Source organism: Venturia canescens, chromosome 9 (genome assembly GCF_019457755.1).
Source record: "Venturia canescens isolate UGA chromosome 9, ASM1945775v1, whole genome shotgun sequence".
Lineage (NCBI taxonomy): Eukaryota > Metazoa > Arthropoda > Insecta > Hymenoptera > Ichneumonidae > Venturia > Venturia canescens.
The window spans coordinates 10,973,091-10,985,883 of NC_057429.1; the positions used below are offsets into that span (position 1 = coordinate 10,973,091).

Sequence of the window (12,793 nt, forward strand, 5' to 3'; positions counted from 1 at the left end):
GAAATAAAGTTGAGGATACCGCTCACCAGAATTCAAGGTGAAAAACTTAAACTGGAAAAAAAAAAACTCAAATAGATCTGGATTGCTCGATTCCTTGCGGTTATTCGCAATTGAAAGGGGGCCAGAAGACTCGCAGGCAGGGTGCGCCATCTGCACGTCGCAGTTTGGTGCCACGTGTTTCGTGGAAAACAGGCGACGGCCTTCAGCGGATAGTTGAAAAAAAATATGAATACAAAACGATAACGGAGGCTGCAAAATTTAACAATGTCACGTAGCAATCCCAAAAGCACCTCAGTATTGTTTTTGTGTCTCGTTCTGTGTTTACGTTCGAACTCAGGAACCGCTATTTCGAATCGCGTTCTTTTCTCTGCTTTTTATTCTTGGCGCTAGTTCCGTTTTTATTCTCTTCCAGACAAGACTCAGTCTTATGAGAATGCCTGATACCGACAGGAAAGTCAAGATTTTTGTTCTCGACGACGAGAATCAGTGGGACGAACGCGCCGAAGGATTCGTCTACTTCTGTTTCCTCAACAAGTTCCTAAGCTCTGCTCTACTCATCGTAGAACCACGCACCCGAAAATCTATTCTTGAAAGCAAAATAAATAAGGATTCGGCGTATAATAGAATAAAGGTAAACAAATACTTTCTCGAAACGGCAATTTAACGCTTGAGGTCATTTTCCGTCTCAATAATGCACAATTTTATCGCGATAATAAAAATGATAAAAAATTAAGGCTCGTTGAGGGCATAAAAAGTGATAGAAAAATGAATGAATTTTTATTCCTACAACTAATGAAAAAATGGAACTTTGGGATGTGTCGAAATTTTCGGAAGTGCCAACTCGACAAATCGATTGCTAGTTTCGGTTGAACGATTCAGAAACGAGGCTCGGTGGAACGTCACTCTTGATAAAAAACGTTTGTGCTAATTCACAAATTGGATTGATTGCAGCGAACGATAACGTGGCTGGAAGATGCTTATGGTCTTCTTGCAATTCATTTTGAGAATGAGACGGACTGTGACGTCATATGGGAGTTGATATGCAAGGCGCAGAGCAAAGACCCATGGGCGTACTTGACCCAGGGCGAAGATACGTCGGTGGAGGCGCCGGAAGCCGAAGATCCGTCGGCGGAGGTACTGAAAAGCGAAGGTTCCTCGGCGGAGGTACCGAAAAGCGAAGATTCCTCGGCGGAGGTACCGAAAAGCGAAGATTCCTCGGCGGAGGTACCGAAAAGCGAAGATTTCTCGGCGGAGCTAACGCGGGTAGGGGAAGAGTTGAGTGAGAGCGCGAACGAGCAGGATGGCGGCTTCGTTTCGTTGATTTCAACGGCTGATCTGGAAGTCGGAGAAAGCTCGGATTTTGCCATTACCATTGAAAATCGTACGGAGGACGAGATCATGGACCACAATCAGATTGCGAATCCGTCCGATTGCACGGACGTGGCTTGACGTTAAGAACGTTCAAATGAATAAATTGTTTCATAACAAAATTGAAAACAGTTTATATTTCTGTCGGAAAACGTTACGGTAACAACGGATGGCATGAAACAATGGAGAGCAATAGATTTGCATTTGAAAGCAAAATAAACTCATTTTCGAAAAAGTGACCTTCGCTCTTCTGTATTCTCAATCTATCGTTACCCCAACGATACGTTACTATTTTAGTCCGACGGAGCATATCTTTGCGTGTCTCACGAGATCGAAATCCCCCCAGCTCGAGTGTCAAAGCCGAAAACGAAAAATTCGTGAAAGATCGTTTCCGAGAGCCGTCATTGTTTCCGTTTTTCGACGCTACTCGTTCCAATAGCGCTGCGGCCGGAAGCGCGGGGGGGAGGGCAGAGGCGAGCGAGCGATGATCGTACCGGCGAGCGAAATAATATCGATCGCACGAACGAAGAGATACAGATGTACTCTGACGTCCCAAGTTTGATTTCCCAAAATCTATTGACGCCTGTCAAACATTGAAACGAAGGAAGCCAATTCCCGATAGAAATTCGACTTCCGCTTTTTGGAAGGTTTCGTCTGCATTCGTGAATCCACGGCAATGACTTTTCTACCGCCGTTACTTCTTACAAGAACGAACCCAGTGACCCTGAACTTCACTTGGAGCTCGTGACGAGATGCTTTACCAAAAGCCAACAACAGACACTCCTGCCGCACCATCTTATCCTTGAAAATTATAAGCTCAAGTTGCTTCCGATGCAAACCACTGACGTACCTTATCCAACGTATCACAATTTCAACAGTACGGGGAAACGATTCGGTAATTACAGCCACGATCGTGTTCCAATGCAACGTATATAACTCGATATAGATTTACAAAAAAACTGCAGAAGGCAAGCTTCGATCGAGCGTACTGAGAACTGATATTTTTGGGCACGAATATTTCGCTGCAGAATGAAAAATGTAATTTCTAACAATATTGATCGCATTTTGAAGAGCTTTAGCGAAGCTTCGATCCGCGAGATTCTTCCCGCGAAAAATTCGTTCCCGACTCAGAGTTCCGTGTCGACGAAGTGTTTCGACTCAACGATTTTATTCTTCTCGATAACGTAAGCTAGGTTTTTTCAATTATAAAATTCAATTATTTGAGCCGCTGATTGATTCAGGGGTCTGGGTTGATGACCGCTTGGCACGCGCCGATTGGCGCATCGATCGCTCAGCCCCAGGCCGTTTGTCTCATCCCTAACGGCCCGAGATGAACGGAAAATTTATTAGGCTAATTCGATCAAGTGAATTATCTCATTTTTTCTCGTAATTACTCGGCTCTTGTTGAGTATAGCACGATACTCGAGAGCATCAAAATGGTCGGGCGCAAAACAGCGCTTTCGGCGCACATCAGAACTAAAAAAAATCACGAAGTTAACGAATCAAATGTCGGAAGAGCTAACGGAAAAAACTGACTGATTTACCGACTCGTTTCTTATGTTACCATCGAATTCATGCATTAAAGCGATTTGTTTGATGCTGAGTCATTTAATTTTTCGAATTTTGTAAATTTCATTGTTTTCATCGTATTTTTATTGGCCGATGTAACGCTACCCAGCTTTCGAAAATTAGGATACTGCCGAGGAGCGAAGCGTTGGAATGTTTTTTCCGTTGTACGAGGAGTAGCGTACGCAAACGATCTATCCAGTCGTATTTTAGAAGGGGTGTGCGGAGTTGAGGAACAGGGGTGTTCGTAACAATTACTGGAAAGCTTAGCTGGCGCCTGGCTGTCAGTCAACGTGTTCCTGCCGCACCACCAGCCACCCTAAGGTTGTCAGTTCTTTCCAGTAAATAAGCCAGTTCGCACTACTTTTTTTCTCGTGCAACGAGAAGCCGCTTTGCTGTTGTAATAACTCTGCTCGAGGCAGCTCGGCCGTTCTCGTCGAATAAAATTCATTCCAATCACGATTTTCAACGCGTTACTTTTTGAGATTTGTCAAAAATTCGATGTGTGCGATCATTTTCCAACTGGAATGAATTTATCGAGAAATTTAAACGGCGAACGTAAACACCGTGAGCGAAAACGAATTTCAACCTGAGAGTGGACAATGTCGCACGACAAATAAATCACGGTAAATTTTTTCCGTTTTACGCATTTTTTTGCTCCTTCAATATCGAGACTTTATCGTTTATTTTAAATTCTACATTCATCCATTAATCAATAGGATTTCATTAGAATTTCGTTTACATTTTTCGCCTGTCAGAAAGTTACCGTCATTATGACTCCTCCGATGCTTATTCGAATTTATCACCAAAGTTTGTCTTCGATCACAGAGATCGGGGCCCGGTGCTTCACGTACGTTGTTCTTCGAGGCTGTTTTCCTGCAATTTGACGAGCCTATTCCTGAGCATGGACGAGGCTGGATCCACCCTGCCTTCCATCGATAGAAGACGATCGCCTATTCCGAAAACAGTCATTCAACGACCCGATGAAATACGCAAAGAGAAACCGACCTACCCCAGGGACAGAGGTACACTTGTTTTCGCTTTAAACGCTATAAATTTTTTCTAATTTTATTTCCTTTTCTTAATTTCCGTTTGATTAATCGATGTTGTACTTTCAAAAAATTGAGCAATTTTTTCTCACAGTTTCTGCCAGAATGTTTTGTTCAACTGCTAATTTTGACGATTCGTTGTCGAAATTCTAATTTTCTTATGAAATTTCTCCTGAATGTTGCTGGCACACGCTCAGTAGCGACCATGAAAAAATGTTTTTTTTTTAGCAAAAGTTTTGGAGCGCCTAATGATTAGACTATAAAAATTACAATCTTTCGAGAGTTGTTGTGCCAAACAAAACACCGAAGTCCCAATAAATGAGACGGTAATTTATATATATGCATTCTAAACATCCTTGAAACTAAGCCGATTACGATCTTCTCGGATGAAACTAAATAAAAGTAACAAGTTTGACGCGTGCACTCTTCGAGAGGTGAGAAGCGTGCTGGTTACTTTCTTTGGTGTCGTCCTTTCCGACACATGGGCGACCCCCTCGGCGACCTTGAACGTCATAACCCTCCCGAGTTCAGTATTTCAAATTATTCACCGCGGTCTGGATGTTCGATGAGACACTGCGACGTTTATATCGCGTTATTGAGTTAAAACTAATTTGGGCGACGCGTCTTTATAATAAATGTTCGCCTCAGTTTCTCTTTCGAGCTGGAACCAATCTGGAATGGCATGACTTTTCAATCAGCCACAAAACCCATGAAAAGGGGGTTCACTCGTTTAAATTGTCGGCCATTTTGAGGGGCCCCTGCTCCCCTCATTTCATGGATCAACAAATAACAGACTTTTTATACAAGCTTCCGGTAAGCGGCGCTGGTTTTTTGGCAGACATGGGCAATTTCGAGGCCGAAAATCCTCAAAAGTGGGGAGGAGAAAAAATGAGGAAATTATGAGAGCTCGCGAAAGTTGTTATTTTTCATTTGCAACGAATAGTTCGATCGTTTCTTAGAGCAAACTATCGACGCCTAAAGATAGGTTCACGTGATCGGTTCCGTATCCGTAGATCTACCTCGTAGCGGCTTTGAATCCATTCAAAATTCAGGGTCACTAGCTGGATTTAACACGACGATTCGAAAACTCAAGGCGATATCAAAGTTAGTAATCCACGGATACACATGCTCGTTCCGACACGAAGTTATTAATCCGATATTCATTACACTCGAGCACGCTATTTTCCAAGTGAGCCAAGTCCGGAGTGGGCGTACTTCTCTATATATACGACGTAAAGTAATCGGAACAGCGAGTTTACGGGTTGATGGATAAAATCATTTCTGTTTGCGTGGGCTTAAATGCATCGTCGGTGTTGAATTCACGATATCTTTTGTATATATTCATATCTCACCAATTGTTCGAGATTTTATTATTTTTTTATGCATCGCCGGTTGTTGTGCTTGAACCTGTCGCTCAGGCTCGAATAAAACGAGAAATAAAATGAATGAGGGTTCGTCATAGGGTCGAAGGATTTGTTCCGTCAAATAGCACCTATTCACAAAGCGTTCAGTAAAATTCGTTCAGCAAAAGAGTCTCGATCCAATAAGTTTGATGGTACGCTACGAATAAAAGGTGTTTTGAGAAAAACAACTGTCTGAGTAACGTTCCAAATTGTTTCGAGCACTTCGCGCAGCAGTCGAAGAAATCATAGGGATTCGAGACTCGGCGATGCTCGAAGGAGCAAATGAGCCGTCTCGTAATCACCATTATTTCGAGCGCGAAAAGCATAAGTGCATCGGTAAAAAGAAGTCATTCGGGGCAAAAACTGAAATATGCACGGGGCACGAATAGCGTATCATTAGCTTTGAAGCCTTGTGTTGCATGCTAAGTAAGGAAAGATATAGTGCCAAGAATGTAATGGAAACGTGTAATTTACTCAATCGCGAGTATTCGTCGACTCGAGTCGTTCTAGACCTAATTTGCGAACGTCCCAGCAGCTCGTCATAATACAACGTTTGTGAATGAAATTAAAGACGAGATTTCGCCAGAGAACTCCTCGGTGTCGACGCTCAGGAAATGGAAATATTCATTCGGCACATTACGAGTACATATTACATATTGCATTTACTCCAACAGTTTATCCGATAATAAGTTTGGTCAGAAAAGCTTCTGCGTTTGACCACCGCACGGCGCTATGAGCGTCGACCATCCGCGCATCCGAACGCTGATTGGTGCGCGGGTACAAAAATAACGTCCGATCACTTTGAACGATCGGACGTCAAAGATGCGTCGAATGTTTTTATCTGGCGGAGCTTCCACTCCCATGGAACGTCCGGAACGTTCTCACGGTTTCAGACTCTCGATACGCGAGCAGATTTCGTTTCGCGGGTGATAAGAAATCGATGGAAGCGTCAAATGATCCTGACTTTTCGGATTATGTGTTGCAAAAGTGGGCACAAACGGGTGTGCACACACGTACAGTCGATTGTGGGTTCCGAGAAATATACACATTCGGGCGTGCCCCCTTCCCCCTTCTCTTCCGGTTGTCATTCGACTCGTATTTTGAAGCTTTCAAGACTATCGTGCGAGATTCGAATTCTAGTTTCTGGACGAAATATAGAAGAGACGTTAGTAGGCCATGTCTGAGTCTTCAACACGATTCAATTGACATATTTCGTGCGGGAGTCTAGACGATAAGCCCATATAAAAGGGCCTGGAGCGAAGCACGAATCTCGACTCGTTTCCGACGTCCGGAAGAACGAGGTTGCGAAGTTCTGCCCTGTGAGGACTGCCCGTCTCGATCTTGATTTGCGTTTCTACTATTCGGTGCCCGAAGCGATAATTTTTTTGCTGTAGAGTACAGAGAATGCTCCTATCCGCAAGAGCAGCCTGGTGCGCTGCTCTAATGGCGGAACCCGACGAGCTGTACCCAGGTTCTTCGAGTTTCACGATTTTTCACAAAACTTTAAATAAAACTTGTGCCTTCCTTTGCTCAATGTGGAAAAACGTGCAGATTTTTACTAATCGGTCCTCATTCGTGTTTGGTGTTCCAGAGAGGATCGTTTATCCGAGGAATACTCGAACTCTAGCAAAAGTACCCGTGACCGGAGGAGTTCCTATAGACGAGACGACGTGCATGGTGAAAAAATATTCAATTTCTTTCTAATCCAAAGTTTTTGCCAGTAATCTCTCGAAAGCCTCTTCTATATTTCCGTAGGCCCTACGAATGTTGGTATTCGGGAGTTGCTCGAGTCCCCCAAGGAGCGAATGGGCGAGAACGGGTTTGACACTCCGGCCGTCCGTTCAGAGTTTGGCATTTGGATTGAGAGCGCCCAGAAACTCGACGAGAGGCCTCGTCACCGTGGCCCAGGCTGTCATGCTGAAGCATTTATTGTTCAAACTGAACAAACAGGATATTCGCACACCACCAGAAAGGTAAATTCTCGATTTTTATGGTCTTTAAGCTCAAGCTGGCAGTTGATCTCTTTTCTCTCTCTGAATACTTGAGCCCAGCACCGCTCAAGGCCGAAGCAGGCTGCGTGTCAACACCGAGCCAGTTTTTCGAAGACCATGCACATCACAAATAATCGCTTCTTCAATTTTGTACCCAACTTTAAAGGTTACTGACGCCAAACTACGACAGGCAAGTGGAAGTCCTAGCGGCTGCTATTTCCGAGATTATTTGGCGCTGTGCCGGAGGCAACGCTTCGCAGAACGCGAGCTACTCCGCCTCTCGTCACAATGTTACCTCCGCTAGTCTTCCAAAAGCCACTGTCGTCTTGCCTCAAGAAGCCCCCTATTTGCAGCATAGCGTGCAATACTTTCAAGATGGATTGACGGAAACGGTACTTTTAACATTCAATTTTGACGTCACCTTAAAAACCTTTAAAAAGCTCATTTAAAATGCACTGATCCTTCGTTTTTTGCAAGATTACAAAAAAAATCGTGTCAGCCAATGGGAATTGTCCATTCTTAGATCTCGATCGTTTTGATGAGTGGTTTGACTCGTGGATTTCGGCAATTTATGAAGTTTTTTCAATCATGGAATCACGTGCTTTATCCAGTCGAAGCGGAGCTTGACAAAAAAGTATCAAAAGATTAAAACGTTCGCAAAGTTCGTCTACCTTCAGCTATAGCGCAACGACTTCCACGTTTGCCAGAACGAACTTTATATTTTCTTACAAGTTGACTGGTTTTGGCGCGCCGCCAGGTGTCAGCACTTTTTCGGGTGGTTTTATCAACGGCATCTACGCTCGAGGGCGACGCCAAAATGATCGGACTGTGACGATGTTTCTCCCTTTTTTTTCTGATTGGCTACAACGATTTCGTTGAACTATAAATTTTCGCCTTTCTTGGAATGCGCCTTTGACCATCAACGCTCCGTTGTATGCTTCCAGCTTCACCTCTTTGAATTCACTGCGCTCGAGGACATGGAAATTTTTATCAAACGTTATTTGTATCTGGTGAGTGACGAATCGCGAGTTTTTTGATCGATCGAAAAAACGGAATCGGGGGATTGCGCTCGTCGCGTAATGAACCAATTTCATTGCTTTCATTCTTTGTCCAGTTTCAAGACGAAGGAGGTCCCGGAGCGATACTTTTGTTGTACAGCATTCTTCTCTCTAGAGGCCTCTCCAAGTAAGAAGAAAAATGTCTTCAGCCGTACGAACTAACGATATAATAAAATAGCTCAGTATTTTGGAGAGCAACGGTGGTTTAAAGCCTCGTCGATAATTTCAGTGTTAGAAGTGACATGGAGGACGCCAAGACTTCCATATTAGGCGGCTGTCCGGAAGAGGGCCCGTTGACGATCGTGATGCTTGCGTTAACTGGACGAGCCTCGTCTCATCTCCACAATGGAGTTATTCACGTTGGAGATGAAAACACATACGTAAGCTCGCGTGTTATCTAAATACGGGGAATGTGGAAAGAAATCTGTTTTTTGTTAAAAAAAAAAAAAAAAAATCATAAATTTTCTCACCAGTTTTTCAATGGTAGCGAATATTTTATAATTCAAAGGAAAATTTTACAATTCGTCAATGTCTCGTGATAGTAACGAAATTTCCAGTCAAATTTCGCAGCTTAGGATCGTTAGATGAAACTCCGCACCGATTCCCCCGGCTCCTAAAGTTCAGAATGAAACGAATCGTTCAGCGAAATCTTCAAATTTCGATCTCAAACAACTGACCTGTGCGATAAAAATGTTGCGGTTTCATTGATCGCTGATTTTCAGGCAACGCTTTCGTTACTAGCAATCGAGAATTGGAGGAAAATTGAGTGATTTATTGCGTAAAATGGACATTATCGGAAGTCTGCTGATTTGTTAGCCGAAAAATCGTTGGGGAAAAGAAACGGCGCGGATTCGTATCAGAATGAAAAAAAGAAAAAAAAGAGTTGCGTCACGATTTGCTAACTGACTAAATAATGCACGACGAGGAAGGCGACTCAAGGAATATTCGTTCCAGGCGATACCGCAGTGGGGCGTCTTGGTGAGAAGCGAAATCGGATTTCTCATCCAGGACGGCGAGGGTCAAGCGAACAAAATCCCGGGCTCCAGGCTCAAGACTCCGAGTCTGCCGATTTGGGTGACCCTGTGCTTGGGGCATTACGGAGTGTTGTTCAACACGAACCGAGAACTTTTGAGAAATTATCACGCTGAAAGACGGTTTGTCCGCCTCAGAATTTCACCCCAAATATCGACCGACTCGAATACTTTTTTTGTCGTACGAAAAAAAAACGATCGTTTTTTTCCAAAGATTCGAGGTTCAGTATTACACCTGCGGTGGAAGTCACGCTGCGTTGACGATCGACACGAGATCGAAAGACAGCATCGTTGGCCTCGATACGACTTCGAGAGATCCGGTCGATATAGCAGTCACGCCACTGGAAAAGTTGATCCACTCGAAGTTAGTGGTACATTTTTACCTACGTTTGACCTGGTTGCTTCTCAATATTTAAATCTCTGATGCTCTTAATACAAACTAGAAAACAAAAAGCCCAAACGTTTTACTTCCGCTGAACTGAAAATCTGATCGAATAATTGAATTCGAAAACAGTAGAAATAAAAATCAGTCCCACTGGGACTCTTCTTCGCCGCTAGAGGACGATTGTAAGTTATATTGAAACTTCGAGAAAGTTGTTCCAAATTCGAAACAATTAAAACCGAAAATTCGAAAAATAATAATTTTATTAGAAGAAAAAAATAGCTTTCTCAAGTCAACACGATCGATTGCAATTTTGCAGGTGGCAGGACGCACAGATCCAGTGGAATGGAGCACCGGTCTTGTAGACGAAGCTTGTACACGAATTTAATCGTGTACTGTCATCGGTGGATGTAATTTTGTCGTTATTCAATGTAATAGATCGTCACTGTGGATATACATCGAAATCAACAATCGTTTTAGCTGTGAATGTTACTAGTGAAAAGAAATTCGTATCTCGATGTAATTGAAGCTATCATCGTCTCCGTGTTGTCAGAATCAATACACTGTGCTGCGTTCTGAGTATTAAATTTCTAATCGAACCTTCGCTCTGCTCTCATTTCGCGGCTCGTCGATTTCTTAGATTATTTACGAGAGCACATTCGAACCAGGAAGAGGGCCGAGAGGACACTTTACTTTCCTTTAAAGTGTACGTCGAACCAATTGAATACGATTGGAGGGTTCTTCGTATTTTTCTCAACATCGCAGTCGTGGCTTGCGGAGGGAACGACCTCTGCAGGTACGCGCTCGAAGCAAGATTTCTTTGTGCGCGTGCGTCGCGAGAGTTCCTCTGTCGCTTGGTAACCCGGACATTCTCCAACGACGCGAGAGTCACAATTATTGTTTTGGTACGCGTTCCAACTCTGGATTTGGCTGTGTCGCGTTCCACTAGATTTAAGAGCATGGATCAGTCGACTAACCTCACCTCGAATTTTCGAAATGAAAATTCTCCGCTCTCGTTTGACTAATCAAAACAAGGCTCTGTCAGCGGACGCGAAAAGATGGCAAAAATACGCTGACAGGGGCTTTTTTTTATTGATCGAACCGTGTCGAACATATTCAATTTCAAAAATTGCAGCTGTCTCTCTCGCACTCACGGTGGCGAGATAGCGATTGCTCCATCACCTTAATTGAAAATTCTTAGACACTCTGATAAAATGAATAACAGTTGAAAATCACGATACAGATGGCGCTTCATCCGGCATGCGGGAAGCGAAATTGTAATGAATTTTTAAATGTACTTTAAAACCGGTGTGAATGGTTTCGACAGATAAGATATATGCGATACGGTACAATATTTCACCGTTCAAACATTCATTGCATCATTCGTATTAATGATTTAAATGCATGAGTCGGCTTTGTTGAAAATCTTAAAATTCGTCGAATCGAAATACTCGGTTAACGTAAGCTTGGTTTTCTCTCAAAGTGCGTTGGATCGCTGCATCTCTTGATATATGGAATTGTGCCATTAATCTTTCAACAAGTGCATCGTATTCTCGTACTTCCGCCCGATGAGCTTCTTCGATTATATCCTGAATGGTGGGTACTTTAGGGACAAGCCTGAGACGTTGTATTTCCTCTTTAATCTTTGCCAATTTGTTCATGGATTGAGTCGATCCTCCAGGAGTTCTTTTCAGTCTTGCACCTTCATGGTAGATATGCACTCCTCCCTACGAACACGTATCGTCAAGTTTTTCACTATCCTCAACTCCATCATTATGAAAAAATTGTCAATTTTTCCGTTTTTATTTCTTTGGGGAGTCAAATTTCTCGCATTACGTAAAACCCAGTAGGTATAAAACGGCAAAAAAATTGTCTATTTTTCGGGAACCCAAAAAATCTTTTCTTAACATAAGATTATCAATTGAAATTTTCATAGACTTGTGACTCACCTCATCGTTTGGATTTTCAATCGTCGAGAGTGATGAGGGCTGATCTGATGTCTGGAAGAAGCGTTAAGATGTGTAACCAAAAATTTTCGAACGTTGTACGAATGACTGGTAATTTCATGAGGAGTTAGGAAAAATCGTAAAAGCGAAGGAGAATGAGATGGAACGTGATCCAAGGCAGCGATTATATTTTTTTTAAATCATATGAAAACGCTCAAAATTATTTAATAAATACTTACATCGAAGCTTTGAGGATAGGAATAAACTCCGATTATTCCGAAGACGAGAAGCAGAATCGCAACGTGATTTCGGCTCTGCATGGTTGATTCGTAGAATTTGAAAGACTTCAAGAAGATCTTCTCTTCTGTCGATGCTGACGAACTGTGATAAATTCGCTAGCGAAATTTCTCATTTTATACGCTGTCGTATCAACATTTGCGTTGATTTCGAATGGGTTTATTTGTGAGTTTAATAATTAAATTTCTTTATGAATACACCATGAGTCAGTCTCTTTCTCGTGGATGATAAAAGAATATCTGTAGATTGAAAAATACTGAAAAAATCGTTAGAGTGTAAAGATAAAATATGGATGTCGAGCATAAAATTAAAAGTGCGAATGGGTTACATAAGCTCACTTTGTATTTTCGAAGACTCGATTTCTCAAACGATTTAACTAATTACAAGAAACTCTGTTAGCGAGTGCAAGACGGTGGTAAAAAATTCGCTAACGTAGCTGTTTCGTAATGAGTCAAACCGTTCGAAAAATTCGATAATCGTTGAAAAGTTCTTTTTTCATCAACTTTGATTTTATTTTTTATTGCTTCCCATTAATTTATTATCCATTACTGTATTGCGAAAGCATTACAATTGAGAAAGCATCGTTTAGAAACAAAGCTGAAAAAAATCTTATGGATCGACGTTGAAGCTTTCGAAAACGTGTCTATTGGTTGATAAAAGCTTCAAATGATATTGTGAAAATTCAATGAAAATAGTAAAAGA

General features: G+C 42.4%; 2 protein-coding genes across 5 annotated transcripts; one reads left to right on the forward strand and one right to left on the reverse strand.

Annotated features, from left to right (window-relative positions):
* The first annotated feature begins 68 nt into the window (after positions 1–68).
* LOC122416087 (inactive ubiquitin carboxyl-terminal hydrolase MINDY-4B) lies at positions 69–10,447 on the forward strand. 4 transcript variants are annotated; one of them, XM_043428772.1, is made up of 13 exons: positions 69–631; positions 952–2,263; positions 3,047–3,560; positions 3,763–3,959; positions 6,978–7,063; positions 7,142–7,359; positions 7,544–7,769; positions 8,322–8,387; positions 8,492–8,562; positions 8,665–8,815; positions 9,390–9,589; positions 9,681–9,830; positions 10,168–10,447. In XM_043428772.1, the coding sequence occupies exons 4-13, from the start codon at positions 3,839–3,841 to the stop codon at positions 10,211–10,213; spliced, it is 1,335 nt and encodes a 444-aa protein (XP_043284707.1). In that variant the 5' UTR covers positions 69–631; positions 952–2,263; positions 3,047–3,560; positions 3,763–3,838; the 3' UTR covers positions 10,214–10,447. The 4 variants fall into 4 exon arrangements, with proteins under 4 accessions (XP_043284707.1, XP_043284708.1, XP_043284709.1 ...); XM_043428773.1 differs by having other exon boundaries at positions 3,061–3,560; XM_043428774.1 differs by lacking the exon at positions 3,047–3,560 and having other exon boundaries at positions 80–631.
* Positions 10,448–11,084: 637 nt separating this feature from the next.
* LOC122416107 (uncharacterized) lies at positions 11,085–12,323 on the reverse strand. Its single transcript, XM_043428801.1, has 3 exons — positions 12,034–12,323; positions 11,798–11,848; positions 11,085–11,575 (listed from the first exon to the last, which is right to left on the reverse strand). Exons 1-3 carry the CDS (start codon positions 12,112–12,114, stop codon positions 11,276–11,278), a joined length of 432 nt encoding a protein of 143 aa, XP_043284736.1. The 5' UTR covers positions 12,115–12,323; the 3' UTR covers positions 11,085–11,275.
* Positions 12,324–12,793: the final 470 nt, after the last annotated feature.